The 22,554-nt window shown below is 39.5% G+C and overlaps 1 protein-coding gene across 3 annotated transcripts in view; it reads left to right on the plus strand.

Annotated features, from left to right (window-relative positions):
- The window catches only part of LOC138209597 (microtubule-associated serine/threonine-protein kinase 1-like), a 77,207-nt gene that overhangs the window by 21,180 nt on the left and 33,473 nt on the right, over positions 1-22,554 (plus strand). For all 3 annotated transcript variants that reach the window (XM_069168284.1, XM_069168285.1, XM_069168286.1), the window contains 4 exons: positions 13,879-13,967; positions 15,094-15,169; positions 15,706-15,778; positions 19,648-19,808. In XM_069168284.1, coding sequence (XP_069024385.1) covers positions 13,879-13,967; positions 15,094-15,169; positions 15,706-15,778; positions 19,648-19,808 — 399 coding nt within the window. The remainder of the gene's footprint in view (positions 1-13,878; positions 13,968-15,093; positions 15,170-15,705; positions 15,779-19,647; positions 19,809-22,554) is intronic.

Consider the following 22,554-nt stretch of genomic DNA (forward strand, 5'->3'; position numbering starts at 1 on the left):
CCCCTGATTATTTCTGAATCCAAGTGCGGGATCCATAATCTCATCTTTTTTAATGTCTGTCAGATATGATGCAAGACTCCATTTATGTAAATGAGTTCTTCTCCCTGAAAGAAGTGTTTTTAGTCTTTATGAGGTGATGGCTACAGATCGTTTTCTGCAAATGAGGTCACGGTGGGAACAAAGTGATTCAGAACACTTCTCAGGTCTCCACATACAGTTACTGCAGAGAGCTGACACAGCCACTGAGAGACGGTGGAGGAGATAGCGATGCATACATACAGGAAACCAGCAAACGAGAGACCGGTAGACACATGCATGCAGAAAGATCCAGAAAGGTTTTTTTTTGCACTCCCTCAACTTCCTGCTGCATCACTCTGCCCGAGGATCCACTTTCACACCTTTAGAGGACATCTGACAACACCTTCAACCAGAGAGAAGAGATGTGACTAAAATAGACGTCTGGATGTTTATTGTGTCCTGTTGGGTTCTGTTTGTGAGTCCTGATTGTGCTGAGTCTTTAGAGGCCACAACATTACACTTTCTTGTGAATAGGAGGCTTAGCTGTGCTTTCACTTTACTTCTGTGATAAAAAAAAAAACAAAAAAAAAAACCACTATCGGTAAATGTCAGTTTATCAGATTTGTTTTTTCCAAGTAATCAAAGGAATATTTAAACATTTTGCCAAACACACATACTTCCCTTATTACTCTAACAAATAGTAATCTTACATCTTATTGCTCTTACTTGTGTAGCACCTGAATTTCATAAGGGTAATGTTGTTTCAAATCATACACTCCCATTCCACATTTACCAGAAATAACCGTAGCATTTGAATGCATCACCCGCCAACATATCTGCAGCTTTAATTATTTTACCCAGAAATGGACGTGTTTTTGTGCCCTCTATTTTTGCTTTTGTCCAACAGCAGTACGGTGGTACTTGGTGATAAATAAACACTTTTGTGAGGTGGCCAGACGTCTTAACACAATGGATGGCTATGGTGGGAAGTCTTAGGATGTTTACAACTTTAAAATGTGCACAACTCAAAACAACAAGGCTGTACTGTATGTCTTAGAATAACCAGTCCAAGCCAGTGTGGTCATGAGAACCTGGCAGCTCATGTAATGCCAGTCTCATTTGGGTGGGAGCTGGACTCCTCTGTGAGTAGATTTGCAACAGCTCCAGGCCTCGACAGACTTCACCGTTGCTTTGTTGTTTATCAGTCAGGGACTTTGTCAGTCTGCCCCAAAATCAGCTATCCAGATGAGCCAGTTAGTCCCAAAGTTCAGCCAGAAAGTCGGTCTGAATGTCAGCCAGCACGTCAATCATTCAGCCAACTGGTCGGCAGTGTAGGCACTCAGCCAGTTTTCTTATTCAATCGTACAACAGCTCATTGCATAATCAGCAACTGTATTTAGGAGTCACAATAAAACATTTAACCTGTTTTCAGTATTTGACTTAGCACCAAGGCCTTGTGTAAACTGAGAATTCTCCCTCAGTCACTGCATGAATTTCCAAAATCATTAATATTTTTTCAAACATGCTGAAAAGACTGGGTGATTTTTTTTCTGTGGCCTCCTTTTCCTGCATTTCTCTGTTCATCGTCATTCTTTAACGACGTTTTTTTTCCCCCTGTGCTACAACTGTGCAGCGAAGTATGTTACTTTTTTTTTGACTGGCTATGTCATCTTTGTTTTCCTTCACTTTAGCCTCCCTTTCATGGGGAATTACAGCAAAACCTCTATTTCTGTCTCTCTGTACTACATGGCATAGTAACAAGAAGGCCATGTGACTAATACCCACAGCAACCCCTACTATCAAGACAGTCCTGTCGTGTGTTCTCCTCCCGGTCTTATCTTTATCATAATTTATCTTTTTTTTTTTTTTTTAGCATCACTTGTTTTCTTTCATCTGCCGCCTGTCAACATCATTCAGTCATCCTCTCAATCCCCATTTAAACGCCTCACGCTTGATAAATCTGCCCACATGGCTCGATTTGGCAACTTTCCCAAGTTTGGGATCCATCCAGATCCCAGTGGAGGTTACGGACCACAGCAGTAAGACGAGCGGATGTTGCGTAATAGGATGCACAAACAGGCTTTTTAAAGGGGCAGCGTTTTGTCTCATCTACTTCCATCCCATTTCCCATAGTTGTAAACATGCACTCACCTTTAAGATATCCCAAAGGAGAGACAGAGAGAGGCAGGGAGAGAGGGAGATGTCACCTGACAGGAAGTGAGACTGGACGGATCGATGGTGTAACCATCAGGAAGGTCTGGTGTCCTGTGTGCCCTGTGAGTCAGCACTTAGAGCAGAAGATGACACCACTGACTGACAGACAACACACACGCACACACAAACAAACACACACAAATACAGAGTTAATAATCTGCTAGATAAAACACTTTAGGCATGCACATGCACACACAGTCAGACCTGTGTCACACTGACATGTGCATGAAAATGGATAATCAGTCATGGTCCAGCAGTGTGCGCGCACACACACACACACACACACACACACACACACACACACACACACACACACACACACACAATGGGAAGGGAAAACGCACGTTGATACCTACGTTCATAAAGCCCTCTACCAGATAGTTAGATGTCCTTTCATTACATGCAATTAGACCGTCTTGGTAGTTCATTCAGAATTGGCTCACTCCTCTAATTGATTGTGTTTAGTTCGAATTGTATTCAAATTGTCTGCACTGCTGGTTTTTTTTCAGTGACTGTTTGGTGGAAGGAAAGTGCTCAGCTGGCTGACTGTAATGTAAACAGTTCAAAGATCCTTGATATCAATTAGGAGGATGACACCCCAATGTAATATCTTATACTTTTCCATTTTCTATAGATAACTAGTTCCATGTACTAAAAGTCATTTTCTTTTGACTCACTGGTTTAAACACCGGAAGGACCTCAACTGGAAGTGCCTGATTTTATTTTATTTATTTAGAAACAAGATCAATTTGCTGTAGTGGTTTTATAAACATATCTTATTTAAATCATACAGTACATAACTTCACGTCTAGTGTTAAACCAATTGAAAATAAAAGCAATTTAAATTTGCAAGTGCAGTGTTGGTTAGAAAAGCTTGAAATAGATATTATTTTAAAATCACTCAGCCCTCGAGTTCCATCATGAAATATGTCTTTTTTGATGAATCCTTGTATTTTTCCTTCACTTTTTATTTCAGAACAGAATTATTCATACAGGTCGAGGCGTCAAGGTGTCAAGGAGGTATGAACATGTCGGATACTAATAAATAGTTTTTCAAGACCATTTTACATTTTGCACAATGACATCACCTCCTGAGTTTCATGGTTACCAGCTGTGTTGTTTTGTCGCTGTTACGTTCTGTCTTATCTGTACAATTACTTTGGTGCGTTCTGTACCTCATATCCAAAAGACCTGAATTTTAATCAACCTGAATTATCCTTGAAGGATAAACATTCAACAGTATCTGTGCCTAATTTTTGGTTTCACAGGTACTTTATGTAGTTAACTTACAGCCGAGAGAGTGTATCAGTGCCTGTAGAAGTGTTAATGTTCATGTTATTACTTGCGTTATTCTGATTGTCGTAATGAGTATAAACAGTTTAGGACAGTTTTGGGGCAGTGTGTTAGGTGGCCGACCCTGTGTATTTTTATTAGTGTGTATGTTCACATGCCTGTGAGTGTTAGAGAGTCTAATGGCCCGACGCCTGTCAGACGCCTTCAGGGAGATGGTTGCTCGTCAGAGCTTCTGCACAAGTCATTACCACAGATTTAACCTCTGACCCTCCCGCAGCGGGCTGACCAGAGCTTCACAACCAGTGACAGCTCAGGTTTTCATTATTTGGAGAGCGGGACAGAGGCATGGGTTTTTGGCTGTCACATCTGTGTGTCTGCGTTTGAGATTTAAACTCTTTCCCTGTCGGTTACATTGTCCTATTTAATCCTCTTCGCATTGCTGTGCCACCATGTAGCCCCGTCTTTTACAAAATATGTTTACAGTGTACACCTGTAAGTTTCTTTGGCAAATAAGTTTTGGAGGTATGCCAACTGTTGCAAGGATTAGGTTGTCTGGCAGTGTTTTCCAATTTAGGAACTACACGTCATAGAGGCAGGGTTGGAATGGGATGGTTGACCTTTTAAACAGCTGGCGGATCATTAAATGTACATTTGTACATCTGTACATACAGAGTTTTAAGTTTTGGCTACAGAGACTTTTTTGGTCATTTACACCAAGGTTCAACCAGGGTTATATCTACAATGATTTTCTGTTTAAAAGGGTCAACCTCCGTTGTCCAACATGGCTTCACAAACCAGCTCTTTTTGATTTCACTGTGAAACACACACACCTGTGGCAGGACAATTAAAGATGTGATGCCCACAAGAATGTTTTATATAGTAAAGAAAGTAAAGTGCAGGAGCTTCTTGCAGTGTGTGGTGAGGAAGAGATCAAGAGGCACATTACTGGGATTGTGAGGGACAGTATTTCATATGCAAACATAACAAGGCTGCAGAGAAGCGGCACTGATCACAGAATTCAGATCTCCTCCTTGATGTGATGTGCTGTCAGCCCCTGCCCATTTCCAGCCTTTGATTTAATTATTATGCATCTCTTCCGTGTTGTGAGCTGAATCTGAATTATTGTAGCTGAGAATGAACCCATGTCGACTGACAGAAAGGTTGAACACTGGTCAAATAGCTCTGGTCCGACCATGCTCATAGTTTTAAAAGATGTATGAGGGCAACAGAACACGCTGTAAATACAAGGCTGACATTTTATATAACAATGTTTTGAAATAGTGTTAGTTAGTCTTTATGTAAACATCCAGCCCATTTGGATTGTTGTCTCTGTCAACTTACTCTCTTTTAGCTCATTTTTAGTCTCTATCAATCACACTATGTTCACTAGCTTGTCAATGACATGATCTGTCTGATCGGTGCAGGGCAGAGGTCAGTGGTTTGATGAGAGAAAACCAAAAACAGTAAAGTTGTGGCTATAAAACGGCTTAAACATGTTAAAGGGGAAGTGCAGAGTTGTTGATAATTATGCATGGATTCTGCAGCCATCCAACTGATTTAAACCTTGGTGACACTCCAGCACTCTGATAAAAACCACAGTTCTCCTTATAGTTCATTTTCTCCTCATTTACCGCTCAATTAATTTGTTGACTTTTCTGACCTTGTGTGCATTACATTCACATTCCACATACATCAGCAGACAGTTAAATAATATGATGTTGGAGTACATTAGTTTCTATTAGTGCGCTCACTCACTCATCTTGTGTGCAGTCACACTTTAGTTTGTATTCAGTTAACTTTGCTTTAAGTTTGTTGTGTCTATTTCCTTTGGAATAACACTGCTGCGGGTGCAGCTGCTGGAGGGACATCTTGTCAGTTCATGTCAAAAGATGAACCCCTTGAAGATGAGTCGTGGTACAGGATGTGGCCATTAGACTACAATTCCATATAAAATCAAATCAAACTTAATTTTTCACGTGTCTTTCATGCAAAATGGCATTACAAGGTGCTTTACAATACAATGAAAATACAGCAATACAAATATACATAAAGAAATGACAATATAAAGTGTGTTAGTAATATGGCATACTAATAGTAAAATATGTTAAGATGAATCCAAATGGCTTTATAAAGATTAAGAGAATGCTAAGCTAAAAAGGTATGTCTTAAGATTTATGTTAAAGATGTTTAAAGGTTGTTCCAGAGGTGAGAACCATAAACACTAAATGCAATCTCCCCGTATTTCATTGTTCTTACCAGTGTGAGAGGACCTGAGTGATCAGTGGGAGACTAGATTAAAGCGTCTCACTCTAGAGCGTGTAGTACACCCACCATCGCAGCAGAAGATAGTGTCAGTGTCACGTTTTTCTTTGCCTGGAGTTGCCTTAGGTTACAGCAACAAACCACATGGTTATCTTTAGGAAAAGGTCATGGTTTGAGTTGAAATAGGTCATTTTACTTCAGGTTTCATATGTCATGTAAGTTACTTAACATACGTTTATGTAAGTTAGATGTATTTCACTATGTATGTAACTTACGATACTTAAAATATATCTACATTGGTTTCAGCTTTCTTATGAACACCGTTCTCCTGGATGAAAGTCTTTAGTCTGTTCTGTCCAACCTCCTCGATTTATTCCCCACTTGGAGTTTTTCCCTCTCTGTACTTTGTCACATGACCTCCATCTTTTAACGCTGGTCATTCAAGCAAGTGCTTTTTACCTCCAGGCGAGGCGAAACGTGACATGGTATCCTCTGGTGGACAGATGGGTGTATTACACATTTTTGCATGATACTGGGCTGCACTTTGCCAAGTGCCTGCCACATCACTAAATGTTTGTGAAGGAGCTGAGGGGCTGATCAGCTGGTGTGTATGTTCCCCTTTATCTTCAGCTTTTTAGGTCAGAGGATCACCTGTTTTCTTAGTGCAGCTTTAAGGGTTTCTAAAAACTGATGTTTTAATCAAAGCGTTTAATCTTGTTTTTACATTCAACGTCTACGCTGCAGATTAATTTGATCTCGTAAACAAGTCCTTTATCTTTCCCTTACTCTTCCCTAAAATCTGAAAATGTAAAAAATAAAACCTCAGCTATACCGAGAGAAGATTTTGTAGAGAAATGAACTGTAACATGTCCAGACTGAACATTTTACAGATACATTCAGGATGAACGTTTTGTGTTGTTAGTGAAGAGTTTGCAGAAATGCTTAAAAACAGTGACATAAATACTATCTCCTTATGTTGCTGCCCCCTTTCTTCCTTGTTGCTCTCTCTGCTGTCATTGTTAGTTGTTCTGGAGATGTTTCTTAAGACCACCTGCATGAAAAAACTTGGTGAGTCTGGCAAAACAAACGAGAGACATTTAATAGCTTTGCAGCTTTTGACAGATTCAGACAGACGCAGTTGACAATAACACACACACACACACACACACACACACACACACACACACACACGTTTCCTCTCCGTCACATATTAAAAATTGTGTCACACTCGCAGCTTTCTCATCAGCTCTGGTGGCCGTCAGCAGCGACGGCCCACACGATAGCAGCCTGCACCGTTGACCCCAGTGAATCATACAATGTCTGAATGACAGCACCACACACCTCAGCGCTACTCCTCTGTCACACACAGATTGAGCCTGCATGATGGATTACACAATGGATTATGATGGATTATAAGACTGGCATTCACATAGAAACACACAAAGCCTCTTTGGCTCAGTTGTACAACAGACTGTGAGGTTGAGTGCAGGATGACATCATGTTTTGTTTTTCTTAATTAGAACTGATTAAGTCCGACGCTCACCGTTGTTATTTTATTTCAATCAAGTCGTCCGTTCCTCACTGTGCGCACTGGTTAAAACAGGAAACAGTTGGAGATGTCACTGTTTGCCTCTCAAATGAGAGTGACTCTGAATGAGTTGCCATGGTAACGTTGTACATTTCCCTTTACATCTTCTCCCCTATCTTTGCTCTTCATCTCTTCTCTTCTTGGTCAATTCATTATGTATAGAGAGAATTTGTTCTTGATTAACCTAATTGGATCTGAAAGAGTTTGAATATTTTAAAGGAAATCTTCAGTGTTTTTTCTATTTAAAATTAATGTATGCACAAGTGGATGACTGAATGAATCCAAATGTCACCATCTGCCAGACAACAGAGACGCTGGGAGATGATGTCAGTGTTGGATTGTTTGGCTATAAACTGACAATGTGTTTGTATGTGACCACTAAACCAGAGGCAACTTTAGATTTATGATTCAAAGATGCCAACGTACAGCATACTAACTGTTTCCATGTCTCTCCTACACACACACACACACGCACGCACGCGCACGCACGCACGGACGCGCACACACACACACACACACACACACACACACACACACACACACACACACACACACACACACACACACACACACACACACACACACACACACCTTTTTCCCCGACTGAGGGAGGATGAGCCCAGGCTGCACAGCCATAACCGTGACAGAGTGATTTAAAGTCACATTTACACACAAGTATTCCCTCCACCAGCATGCCCACCTCTCTTATCTCCTTAGCTTACCCAGTCAAGTGAAACTGTAGCATGTTGGCCCTGACAGCCACCTATAGCTTCTATAATCTTTACTGGGTGACTGCTACTTAATTATCAGGAGGGAATTTCAGGGCAAGACAGCGGACACGATTGAAAGAGAGACATTAATATGAACTTCTCTTTAAATAAGCTGTTTTACCTTGCTTAGGTAAGGGAAAACACTATAATTTGAAAGTTTAGTCTTACAGATAACAAAACATAGACGTCACATCTAGGAAAATATTGTAACAGATTAACCTCTCTGCACAGTTTTATTTGCTCACTATATAACACACAATAGAGCTGCATCTTATGGTTATTTTCCATTACTGGTCAATCTGCTGCTGATTGTTTCCTCTATTAATATATAAATCATGTAGTCTGTAAAATATCAAACCCAAGGTGGCATCTTCAAGTTGTCCAGCCAGCAGTACAAAACACAAAGAAATTCAGTGGATGAATACACAGGACAAATAAAAGCAACAAATTCTTCCACAAGAGGCTGCAACTGGGAATTTATTGGCATTTTTAGTTTACATGTTTAAATGATTAGTCAGTTATCATTGTAGTTCCTGATTAATTGACTAGTTTCTTCAGCTCTAATACGTTTTGTTTTTTTCTTTTTTCTGAGACAGGAGCTCTGTCACTTTGTTACAGAGTTTTAGAAGATGGATATCAGGGACACGGATGGATAAGCTGTAATAAGTATTTGCAGCAACATTCAAAAAGCATACATTACTTTGTAATGTCATCCACCAGACAGATACAGGACAGTAATTAAAAGAGAAAACTTAAATATATTACATAACAAATGCAAATGCTTCCACTCAGCTGTACAGCATGGTGCAACTGACATCCTATCATTGTGTGTGACATGTAAAGAAATGCTCAGAGAAAAGTTCTCAACTCAGCTGAACTATGGAGGATTGCAGGCTCACATAGACAGCCCTCTCATCCAGCCCCATCTGAACACCACATTTCTTATGAGAATAGTGTAAACCCAGTTCACCGGAGTGGTTCTTTTCTCTTTTCTCTTTTTTTCAACACACTCAAAATGGCCCTGTGACCTCGTTTGAAGTCTTGTGAATATGTAATGCTTCGCTATTATTTTGAAGGGCATATCTTTCCAATGACGTGTGCGTTAGCTGTTTGCTGCCAGTGTTTTCATAACGGTAGCAACTGAACTAACATTGTAAAGTCTGTAGTTATAGCTCTTATATGAGGATTTGTTCTCAGTAGATAAATTGAAAATGTAATTCGATTTTTTTTTTAATTTTTTTTTATTACATGTTAAATTTAGATTCTTGAAACTTGATGAGCATCACTGGTTCAAACTTGTTTGAAAAGCGTAAATACCTGGAGTTAAAACAAAAAAAAATTCATTTGATTTGATTTTTATGTTGGGACATTTTCGCCCTTTTTTGTTGTTGTTTATTTCATATTTTGCATGAAAGGATTTTGTATTACCGCACTATTTTTTGGTGAAATAAATTTGACTGGCTCAAAATTTTCAAAAATTTGGGTCACGACAGAAAAAACTTGGCTACATCAGGTGAGAACAGCTGGTCCATAGTATGCCAAGGAGCAGATTGGTGACTCAACACTTCATTGTGTTGACTTGAAATTTAGTCAGTGCACTCTTAACATGTTTGGGATTAAAAGTGCCCAAAAGAATTTGTTTTTGTCGATGGGTGTGACCGTGGCATGGTGGCCATTTTGAGCGTCTCACCATGAAACTACAAATTGCTGTAAATCTTATGTACATGGACTGACCGTCTCCAAACTTTATATGTATGATAACAGTCCAGCCCTGAAGACACCTGTATGGTAATATTTGGTCATAGTCATAGCACCACCTGCTGGCAACTGGAAATGACACTTTTTATACTTTTACGTGGTTTTTCGCGCTAGTTGATCAGATCCACGTCAAATTGAATCAGCATGGCCTTAACATGTGGCTGATGATATATTGAGAAGTTTGTGCGACTTTGTCAAAGGGCGTCGCCATGGCAATGCGGCAAAGTTTGATGTTTCGCCGTGACACAGGAAGTTGATGTTTAAGGTCAAAGGATGCTTGAAACCTCACGAAACGTGACACATATAGTGCATCCGGAATTTATTCACAGCGCTTCACTTTTTCCACATTTTGTTATGTTACAGCATTATCCCAAAATTAATTAAATTATTTTTTTCCTCAGAATTTGACATATAACACCCCATATTGATAACGTGAAAAAAGTTGATGTAATTTTTGCAAATCTATTAAAAATTAAAAAAAAATCACATGTACATAAGTATTCACAGACTTTGCCATTACACTCAAAATTGAGCTCAGGTGCATCCTGTTTCCACTGATCATCCTTGAGAAGTTTCGACAACTTGATTGGAGTCCACCTGTGGTAAATTCAGTTGATTGGACATGATTTGGAAAGGCACACACCGTCTATATAAGGTCCGACATGCTATGGTATGACTTTTTTTCATATTTTGGACGACATTCACTACTATGACTTGTTTTTCATAATTTGGACATGCTATAGTATGACTTTTTTTTTTAAATTTCATGTGACTTTTATGGCATATTTTGGATAAAATGCTATAGAAGGACTTCTATGTCATATTTTGGATGGCATACAGTGAGTTTTTTTTTCCCATTCAATTAAATAATTAAATACAATTAAATTAAATAATTACATTGAATAAAACACAAGTAAATAAAATAAAATAATTGAATTGGATTCATTTAAATTGAATTAAATTAAATAATTAAATTGAATTTAATTAAATTAGATTAAATAATTCTATGGATTTAAATGAAATGAAATACTATAGTATGACTTTTTTCATGTTTGGGACGACATGTAGACAGTGGTGCAGTGGTTAGAGCAGTTGCCTCAGTGAGGAGTAACTGGGTTCGATCCCAACTTGAGGCATGCATGTCAGTTCAGAAAAAGTCATACTATAGCATGTTGTCAGAAATATTTTTTAAAAAAAGTCATACTATAGCATGTCGTCCAAAAAGTGACCCAAAAGTCATTTTTGTATATAGTATACACTCATTTTTTAATATAGTATATAGTATATAGTATATAGGGCGATGCGGCTAAGTTTGATGTTTCGCCATAACACAGGAAGTTGATGTTTAAGGTCAAACGATGCTCCAAACCTCACAAAACTTTGCACGTGTCAGGCACTAACTTTCATGAGTTTTTGAAGATGTTAAAGCCGCTAAATAAAGGCAATTTTTTTTTTAAAGAAGAAAAAGGAACAAGATCAAGAAAAAAATTAAAACTGCAAGCGGGAATATGCAGACCCTCGCGTGCTGCACGTCGGGGAGCCGGCGGCCCCGACCCGCTGGATCCCCGACGTGCTACATGCGAGGGCCCGCATATCACTGCTTGCAGTTTTAATTCTGTTTCTGTCTTTAACAGTTTAGTCCACTGAATGATGCTGTAAAGGGAAGTTAGAGGTGATGAATGAGTTCTCTTGACTTCACACATTTCAATTATTCATCATTCAGAAAGTTAATTTGGGAGATGGAGAAAGGAGAATGAGAGTAAAGCATTAGATGGTGAAAAATAGAATAAATGAAGATGAGTTATCAAAAGATGGTGAAGACATTTATTGAGAATAGTGCCTAGAAAAAGTCAGGTAAGATTAAAGCTCTTTCCCTGTAATTCGTGGTTAGACTTCCACCTGAAAGTGAATCATTGCCATTTGACGATCTGCTGGTGGACTGCAGCTGCTGTAGAAACGATGAATCATGAATCAAAAGCTAAGAATGTGTTCTGGCGCTCGAGTAGCGTATGCTCAAGTGATACAGCTTTTGCCTGAGAAGGAACAGTAATGAAAAGCTGGGTTTTATTCGAGACTTCATGTGAAATTGAAGTCGATTTCAGGCAGGTTCAAGAGCATAACTGCAGGAGAGGAGGAGAATGACACAAAGGAAATAACTGAATGCACTCAAGTCACTTCACCCCCCATCACTGCTCTGTTCTCATTTTCTGAGAGCAGAAGCGACTGATGGTGCTAAGCCACTTCCAGCTCTCTGTCCAAAGCTAATGCATTTCCCTTAAATATTTTAATATGCTCCTCCTCTGTTCTGCAACGTTGAGTACAAGCTCTTTCTCAGCTGGCGCCCACAGAGGCGAACTGCCACTGATAAAATCTTGCCAGGGGTTTGATGTCTCAGAGAACAAGAAACAACCACCGAAAACTCACATCAAAAAGAGGGAGAGATATGAGGGGATGCAGGAGTCCTGCATGATGGGCATATACAGTAGAGTATAGATACAGTGTGCTATTTTAGCTACATTTAATAACAAACGTGTGCTGTGTGACGTGTGTGTGTTTTTGTTTCTGGATGCGTGCAATGATTTACTGCACTTCCTTGCACAGATGTGTTGCAGCAAGCTGGCTGATGCAATAAGAAGCAAACTTGTATTGTTTGTCAGATGTGGTTCTGCTCTGCTAAATCTGGTCTGACAGCCGCTCCCGTGAAGCACACACACACACACACACACACACACACACACACACACACACACACACACACACACACAGACATAAAAGGCCTGTGAGTGAACCCAATCCACACATGAAAACAACACCTGAAAAATCCACTTCCCACTTTATGAGCTGTTATGTAAGACAAAAAAAACCTGATTTTTCTTTCTGTGTGCTCCTTTGTGAAATTGTGCAATGACACATGCAGTGGTGGCAGCAGCAGCATGTGAAGTCTTTATGGTTCAATAATTTCAGTTCTTCATTACCTGTCCTCCCCGGTCATTTTCTTCCTCTCCGCCTTCCCTCCATCACTCCTGCCATTATATTCTATGGCAACAGCCGTTGTGGGGCTGGACCTCGAGGAAATAAAAAAATCTGTGTGGCTCCATTGCTCTCCCCTGTGGCCGGTCAATAAAGTCCTGTATTATGTTCTGACACATGCACACACACACACAAAGACATACGTAAGATAAAAAAGCATACACATTTACAACCAGATATATCATGCTGTAGGCCATACGTTTACCCAAGATCACAAGAAAGCACAGACAGTATGTTCATTAACCCTCTGAACCCCAAGCGGTTTCTAGGCCTTTTTTGCTCCTTTCACATTTTCAATCACTGTGGGCTCATTTTTCAAAGCACCAGCAGGTCCTGTCTATGGAAACAGCACAATCATGGCTAGAAGTAGGGAGAACTCAAACATGTAATTTATGCTTTATAAGACAGTTATCTTCTGCATGCTCCAGCCTGCAGGTCTGTCTAAAATTTGCTGAATCTTTTATCACGTGACTGTGTCTCAGCTGAGTCATTTGAAGCTTCATGGTTGGGCTGAGGAGTAAATAATTTAAATTATTATTTTTATTTTTTTTTATGGAATTTGAATCGTGCAAATGCTTTATTTTTGTAGAATTTTTAAATGGGACATAGAATAATGTGATTCCGATGATATAGCACCGTTTTCAGCTTAGATTTGGTTATTTAACTGACAGAAGTGTTCAATGGACATGACTGGTTCAAGAACTGTTGGAAATTAAAAAAAAAATCAAACAATAATTTCTGTTTTTACAGTTTATATCTGGTCAACTTTAATTTTGACAATTTAAAAAAAAGAAAACACGCCTTTCAAATTCAACAGTTGGTTGTCGGTTTCAGAGGGTCAACCTCGGGGTCTCTGAGTTGCCTGTGTCCACGATCATCTGTCAGCTACTGATTGATGTCATGAAGACAAACACTGAAGTGCTCTTTGTATTATCTATGTTCCAGTTGCAGAACCAGTAACCGGAAAAGCCTCATCCTGACCAGTACGTCCCCTACGCTGCCACGGCCGCACTCACCACTGCCTGGACACATAGGTCAGTAATATACTATATATGAAATACTTGCTTTTAAAAAAAAAAAAAAAAAAAAAGGTGATTAATTCCTTTTTTTATTGTGAATGTCAACAAACGTAAATTCTTACTTTTATAACACATTCTGATAAATACTGTAATCAGATGATCGCTTATATTTTAACTGCATTTTTTTTTTTTTTCCACTTTGATCGTTACCAGACAGCAGACTTTGCTGTAAACTGTAATGAACTGTGTCTTCTTGCAGCAGGAAACACAAACACTTTTGGGGGCAAACTCAAATAAGACTATGTTCTGGTGGGCAGTTACCACAAAGTCACAAATACCACAAGCACCATAAAAATGTTGAAGGCATATTCTGCATTGCCAAAATTCCCAAAAGTTTAGAGATACCTGCAGAAAAAGTACAAAATGTGGGAGAGAGAAGATGCAAAGTTAATAACATGCAGCAGCATCACTGGTTTATTTCCAGCCAGCATGTCATCCCTCCCTGTCTCCCCTCGAGTCTTTTCAGCCATTAAACTATCAGCTTCACGAGTCAAATAAAAATGTTTGTTGGAAATTACTATAACCTAAAGGTACAGAGGTTTTTTATTGACAACAAAAAAAATCAGTTTCCATTTCACGATTTACACCAAAACTCAAGGCCGGACAAGAAAATTCCATTTGTTTCATTGTTTGCGTCCATGTTTGCTATCCTGCAGTTTGCTTCTTTCCCACTTTTGTTGCCACATATCTGTTTTTTATTGTCATGGTACCGCTACCAACAAACCACTGCACACAGGTAAAGGATATTAACAAAAGGAAAAGCTACAGAAGAAGCTCAGTAAAGCAATGACCAGATGGCTCAGGCTCATTTCCTGTAAGTGTCTTGACAGTAGGTGTTACAGTAAAAAAGCACAGTTGTTGTTTACATTAGTTCTGTTTGTGACTTTATACACAAAGATCAAAATTTGTGTCCTTCCCCTCAAATATTTGTTTTATGTTGTCTATTTGAAATGACATAAATAAAATGGGGCTGACTTTCAGATTAACATCACCGAAAACACAGTGAATTTTGGTTCATTGTCTTTCCTGATAATCCACTTTACTGTTTAATGCTCTCTTATCTCCATCTGTATTCCATTAGGAAGCAGTCCGTTGGACAGCCCGCGCAACTTCTCACCAAGCGGCCCGGCCCACTTCTCCTTCGCCTCATCTCGAAGGTTGGGATCCCTCCTTTTTCACGCGATAAATCACACATGCAGCCGTACAAGAAGAGTGCAAAGAAGTGGAGTGAAATTGTTGTTTGGATTATTTTTACACAAGTGCACACAATGAAACTTCACAGGGAAGACACCCACTCACTCACACTGGTATGCAAAATGAGAGTGCATGTCTTTGTCCCGGTTTGCTCCCAACGTGTCTGAGGTGTGACGGCGAGCTGGTATGAATCAGGCGAGGTGCCAGGACTCACCTCTGACGTGTACCCTTCATCACTCTCTCTCAGAGCAAGTGTCATACTCAGGGATGGCTGCAGGAGACCTCAGGGAAGAGGAGAAAAAGGAGCAAAAGTGTAATTGGATAGATTAAAAGGAAGTGAAGGTGTTGGAGTTGCTCGAATATAACTGCCAATTATGTTGTTTGGCGAAACTAAAATAGAAACTGATGTGTGACTTTTGGCTGTTAGAAGTAAGAGAGAAAAACAGTTTTCATTCTTTCGATGTCCAACATATGTTTTCCTTTTTCCCTCTTCTCTCAGGGCTGACGGTCGTAGATGGTCGTTGGCCTCTCTGCCTTCCTCAGGATATGGCACCAACACACCCAGTTCAACGGTAGGTTGAAGCGGAAGAAGAGAGACACAGCCATAACTCCTGTGCAGTTGTTTAAATTTACATTCATGTAGCAGCATTTTTGCACATCGTGATTCAGGTTCTTATATGTCAGCCATGCTATACTGAATTTCAGTTCGATACCATTACTCTCATTGCCTACTTATACTGATTGTTAATCAACAAAATGCAAGTCTAACATGTATGCTGAATGCATCTCTTTCTTACTTACTGATTTTCTATCCAGTATGAAGTAGCTTGCAGTCTTTTTCTTCTTCTCTGTCTTTGCTGGTACATTGCTACATTTCTTGGTGTATGACAGCCAAATGTAGACACCTGGAGCAGAGTGAAACTGTTGGCAGGAACGTATATTTTGTCCTCGTGGTTGTTTACGAGACAAATAAAAATGGGACCCACTCAGAGAAAAAAAACCTCCATGGCGCCATTAACAGTAAAAACAAAATGTTGTTACATCAATTATTTTTGACTGTCCTCTTTATATATCCTATATAACATTATTTCAAATCATTCAGTAGATCCATACAGAGCTCATTGCTGCTGATTGCCACTGTGTTGCCTTGGCAGCTCTGCCACCACCGCTGGGTGAGCAAATAGGAGGCAAACTGTGCAGCAGTTTATCCTATTTAGGTTTAAAAGCACTATATAAGTTTAGTTCATTCACCATTCATAGCCAACAAAGGCCCCACCGCCACATGCAGCAGCTGCACCTCAGGTGATGGAGCAGGTTGGCCATTAACGTCAACGGTGGCGGTCGATTCCTGCCGAAGTGTCCTTGAGTAAGACTCTAAAGGACACTAGTTCTCATGTGAATATGAAAGAAGAATTTTATCAAAATAGGTGTGTATGTTTTCTTAATGTTCTCCCTTTAAGAGATAACAGATGTGATGCACAACTTTCCTGCATCTATTGTGCACTAATACTGCAGCAGCAGCCACTGCACCTTATCCGCGCTCTCGAATGTAGGATACAGCTGATGAAGGGTGTCCTTGTAACACAAAACTTGTGGCTATCGAACTGCACACCACAGTGTTGCAGCAGTGAGCTCCATTTAAATCTCCCGAAGTGAAATGTGGAGCCTCTGTGGTCGTCGTTTTGTTTTGGTGGAGGATCCCTTTCCCCTCTCCGCAGCGGGAAAGTTAAAACTCACAGGGATCAAACACCTTGAATGTCTTTCATGTCCAGATTAGCAGTGAAACAGGGGAAAAGTTTTAACATTGTTGGATCTATTGCTCTTTTCTTTTGCTAATTCAGCTGCTCAAGTCATGTTTCTGTTTCTAAATACATGATGTGGCTTTTGTATCTCTGGCATGAATATGTATTTCACTCAAAGAATTTATTTGCATATATTTTCATGCATAAACTCCACCATGGTGCCGGTAAATTCATGCTCTGAAGTTGCTACTTTTGTTCCGTTGTGCTTTGAGGTGATTACACGCCATAGTTGCAGCTGAATGCCATGCATACATAAACATGCGCACCCCTGCGCTCTTTGACTTTGGACTTGCTGTTGTGAATCTCAGACGATTATTTAAGTGGCAACAACATGTATCACATGTAAACCACAACTAAAAATAACTAATCAGTTGCTAAGATATGATCGACCTGATTTATCTGCAACTGATGGCTTGGCCTTTCTGGAAGAAGTAAAGCAGCGCTAATTAAAACGAAATAAAACCAATCTGTATTTCTGCCTCGCAGGCGCAAAGTGTTCTGCTAACTATTATTCTATCCTTGACTTTATCCCCAGAGAAGCAGAGTGATGATAAAGACGGTCTACAAAGACAAATAAAAGAGACTGTGAGTGGAAATGAAACATGATTTGAAGCAAACAGAGAGACAACAACAATGTTCACTTTAGTCTGAGAGCGAGATGTTTGGAGCGAAAGAGATTACTCAGAAAAATGAAGACTGTCAAGGACCATTTGGTAAATACTGCATTTGAGAAACAGACCAGAATGTGTCTGATGCTCAGGTGGAGGTGTTGACTCATAAGCCACTCCCTGCACATTTCTGTGCAATCCTGAACACAATCACTTCCTCTGCATCTTTGCTGCTTTTCACACTTCATTTCTTTCATTGACTGCCTGTCGTGCATCTCCTCACAGCATCACACACACACACACACACACACACACACACACACACACACACACACACACACAAACACACTGTACAGTAGATGGGTCATTAATCTCGTTCTACTGCTCGATGAGAGTGAAGATGGTCGCTCTGTGTCTCCACACTCTTCTCCACCTCCGTCACTCATTCCCCCCATCCATCCCATCAGTTTTCAGTGCTCGGCTGGTTCTTACATGGGCCATTACTCGCATGATTAGTTACAGCAGGACCCTTGCATACTGAGCAGAGCTGATGAAAGGAGAATATGTGTGTGTGTGTGTGTGTGTGTGTGTGTGTGTGTGTGGAGGAGTTTGGTGTAACTGAAGGTCTTAAAATCAAAAGAACCGTAAACCTGTTTCATTATTTTGTCATTAACCTCTTAACTTGTATGGTGGACAACGTCATAGTCAAGATGAAGCGGAGACTTTGTCGTACGGTAACAATAAATACATTTTCCATTAGTGTTATTTCGATTAAATCACCTTTGACACTGTAAAGGTATGAAATAACAAAATATACATACAAATAATTTGTAGATTAGCTTGAGAGTTGCAGTGGTGCCTGAGCAGTGAAGCCGAAAACAAACTGGTTATATAGACCGGAGGATTATAAGTATTTGTGTTAATTCTTCAAACTATTTATTTTCAGGGAAAGCATGTAGGTTTTGCCTTGTGGAAGGAAAGAGAAAAAACTAATGGTAATGTAATCATTATTATTTGGACAGTACCTATCTAAACAAATACAAACTGCAAGTCATCAAAAGATCACAGAAGAGATGCCTGGCAGATGATCCAACTGTGTCATCAGGAAAACTGACTTTAGATGACGCTTGAGAGGAAAGGATGTCTCATTTTTCTAAAAATGTGTTTCCTTATCTTGCATCTGTTCTGTGGTGGGAGGGGCTAAGACACCAGTGAGGGAAATCTAAAGACAGTAAAGTAAAGAGAAATTCTGCCTGTGACTGCATGAAAGGAGCCAGACAGATGTGAAACATTTTTCATGTGTGACAAACATCATATCCAAAGGTATTTTCCTCAGCCTTCAAGCTTTCTGTGTCTCCAGGGAACTACTTAATTGATTCTGTTGGCTGGACTTGCTGCATTCACACCATCATCATTTCAAAGCTTTTCTGCAGCTTGCAAGTGGCTAAAGACCTGAGTGGAGTTTTAAATGGATTTTTATAGGAGAAATCATTGTGTGGCCAGAGCCGACCATGGTGTCCCATTGGGAGATGTGTTCATTAAACCTCCCATTGATCCAGGCTGGTTTTTCCCTCCTGTGCCAAAGAAAAGTCTTCTGTTTAAGACCAAATAGCGCTGCCATTTGCGCCCCCCCCCCCTCCCCCTGAGGTTTTAGACGCTTAAAGCAGCAGTCAACTTTTACATTACATGACTCTTTCATTCCCTGTAGTCTTTTCAGTCCACTTTATTCTGTTTTGCCCTCCTACACTAACTGCTTCTGGTTATTTTCCTTGTTTCTCCTTTCTTGTTCTTTTAACTTATAGTAGTTCCTTTGTTTCAGTTCTTTCCACCCACTCTCAACATAGTACACCTTGTTTTCTCTTCTCTTCTCTTCTCTTCTCTTCTCTTCTCTTCTCTTCTCTTCTCTTCTCTTCTCTTCTCTTCTCTTCTCTTCTCTTCTCTTCTCTTCTCTTCTCTTCTCTTCTCTTCTCTAACAAAGAGCATTTCACTCTTTGACCTTGTCTTGTTTTCCTGTCTCTGGTGTCTCTACAGTCATCCAGCTCGTCCCAGGAGCGCCTGCACCAGCTGCCCTTTCAGCCAACCATGGACGAGTTGCACTTCCTGTCCAAGCACTTTGGCAGCACAGAGAGCATCACAGACGATGACGGGGGGCGACGATCACCGCACGTCCGCCCTCGCTCTCGAAGCCTCAGGTGAGAACACAGCAGGTCATGGGCATTCGTTTTTTCTTAATCGCTAAACCCCATTCTCTGAACCAAACACTCAGTAGCCTAAACCCATTAATTGAATCACACAATCTTCTGGCCAAACCATAAACAATTTTCACTGAGTTAGACACAATTTGCAGATCTCATTGACTCATTTTGCAAAACTCTAAACACATTCTCACTCATTAAAACACAGTTTTCACTGTGATGTACTTGTGATGCATAATAGTGACTGCAGGTAGCAAAAGTTGAACTCAATCAAAGCACAAGTGTCATAGCTTAAACACAACTACTAAAAATGTATGGCATTTGTTGCAAATTACATAATGAAACCAATATAAGCCAGTTCAGAGTGCAGGTTGAGGGTTCATATCAACAATTAACAGAAGCCATCGCAGAGACATAGTAAAATGAGTGTAAGAGGTGGGACACTTAGAGAAAGAGGACGAGGGCAAGGAAGCCCAAGACAAAAAAAAACCCCAATTTTTGATGAAATCTGAGCTGCTGTAACAAACCATGTTAATTACATGTTCACTTTTTGTAGAATTGAAAGATTGCCATGTGAGTGTGGAAGGACACTGATGTTCTCCCAGCAACAAAAGGCCCTCATAGAACAACACTATTAGACTGCATGAGAAACAACAGAGTTACATATTGAACATTTTGAAGGAATCAAGTGTCGCATTTGGATCATTGACATGTCCTCCAATGAAACATCTTTTCAGTTATATTTTCTTTTTGTTCTTTTCCACAACTTTACAAAAATGCTGAATCCGCTGAGTTTGAAATGTTTTTTTCTTCTTTTTTTTAATTCAAAATGCATTAACTGCATTGTAAACAAACCTTTTTTTCCCGGAGCTACATGCCCTGAACATTGTGTTTTCTATTTGTTGATGCAGTGTGTAATGACTGCTCAGTAGTGTTTTCATTTTGACAGGCTTAGAGCATAGTTTGAAAACTGGGTTTTGTGCCTACAGTTTTGAGAAAAGGGTGCAATGTTTCAAGAAATGTGTCTTAGCGATCGTGAAAAACTGTAAGCAAATGAAGACGTCCTCTGCCAGGCATCTATCCCTGAGAGCAAAAGCCTTCTAAGGACATATAGTACATGCTGGCACAGTGTAGCCCCAGTTTTTGACTATGGAAACATTTTGCCTTTTACTCACAGCTTTATATGCTGTGACATTTCATCTTCATGATTCATTGTTTAAACTTTCTGCTCAGTGTGTGGCCAGTGGCACGGAATAATTTTAGATTCTTCAAAAAGATACCAACATTTCTTAAACACCTATTGGTAGATAGTTAAATTGTGGAGAGATGATCTGATGTAAGAAATACACTCATGTAACCATAATTCAACAAGCTAAACTGTTATGAAAGGATATCCAGCCGCCCTTTAAGATAATGAAAGGTACACACTTAATTAGTTTGACAGAGATGCAAAGGGCTCTCCATCATTTATCTTGTATAATCCCCCTTCTGTGTTCAGTATGTGCCAGAGATTTAATCTCTGCAGTTACCATTTAGAGAGAAGAGAGATTTGATTTATTAACCCCTTTTGTCTTTGAAGATAGGATATTTATAAAATACGTAACTTGGTAATATTTCCTACATGTCTGGATTTACCATCACTGTTATTCCATCTTAATGTACTTTTATCATATAATTATACAGTATTGGAAGAAGAAGTCAGGTTCTTTAACTTGGTATGAATACTGCCCTATAAAACACTCATTTACAGGTGAAAGTACTACGTTTAACATCTTACTATTAAGTGAAAGTAAAGAAGTATCACAAGCAACGTGCCCTTAAAGTATGCAAAATAAGTGATTATTCAAATATATACTGAAGAGTATACAAAGTATATTATATAATACAGGATTATCACTGATATTTCAGCAGCACTTGAATGTTGAAGTAAATCAATGTGGAGCCAGTTGTATCTACAGTTTAGAGGATAAAGTGGTAGGGCTGCGGGTTTCTAGAACAAATGAGTCACAATTTTCTTACTCAGAATTGAAATCCAGATTTTCTCATGATTTTTTTTCAATATAAATGTTAATTGCACTGATTCACATGATACAGAAGAAAATTCAGAAAAATATAATGGTGCTTGATGTAGAACCGGGCACATCAATTTGGACAACAGAAAGGGAAATCTCTTGTTTGAAGCTTTAATGCAGCAGCTTCATGAATCCGACAAAGAACACAAAAGCTTCAATCTCTTGTGTATTATTTACACAACCTTTGATCAAGAATTCTTTTTTTTAATGTTTTCTTTAAGCCGTTTTCTCTCATTCACCCTTACTGCTAGTTTCTGCTGCTCGCCATCACGTGGATTAATGCCACATGTTGTGGGAGCACTTGTTTTTATGCTGCTGCGGTCCCTGATGAAAATATGGCAGAATTATTGCCATTTAGAAATGAGATTACGTTTTTAATACTATTAAATGTGCAGCCCTATGAGCTGGTGGTGATCCCATAAAAAGACCAAAACCAGTGATGACCTGATTGAAAACACCAGTTTTCTGTGTCATAGACCTTCACACCGTTGCAAGTACTCGAGCACGAGAGCATTGAATATGTATTCATTCATAGCAGAAAATTGCCACCTAACAAATCCAATCTTTACTCATGTTTAAACTTTGCTAGAAACTATAGTACCCAGTGGTTTTGAGGAAATTGCTTAGTCTTTAAAAAAAATTAAAGTATATATTTGTGTCTTCTTTTTAAA

Source organism: Embiotoca jacksoni, unplaced genomic scaffold, assembly GCF_022577435.1.
Source record: "Embiotoca jacksoni isolate LCO1_2020_lvr unplaced genomic scaffold, fEmbJac1.0.p SCAF_4, whole genome shotgun sequence".
Lineage (NCBI taxonomy): Eukaryota > Metazoa > Chordata > Actinopteri > Embiotocidae > Embiotoca > Embiotoca jacksoni.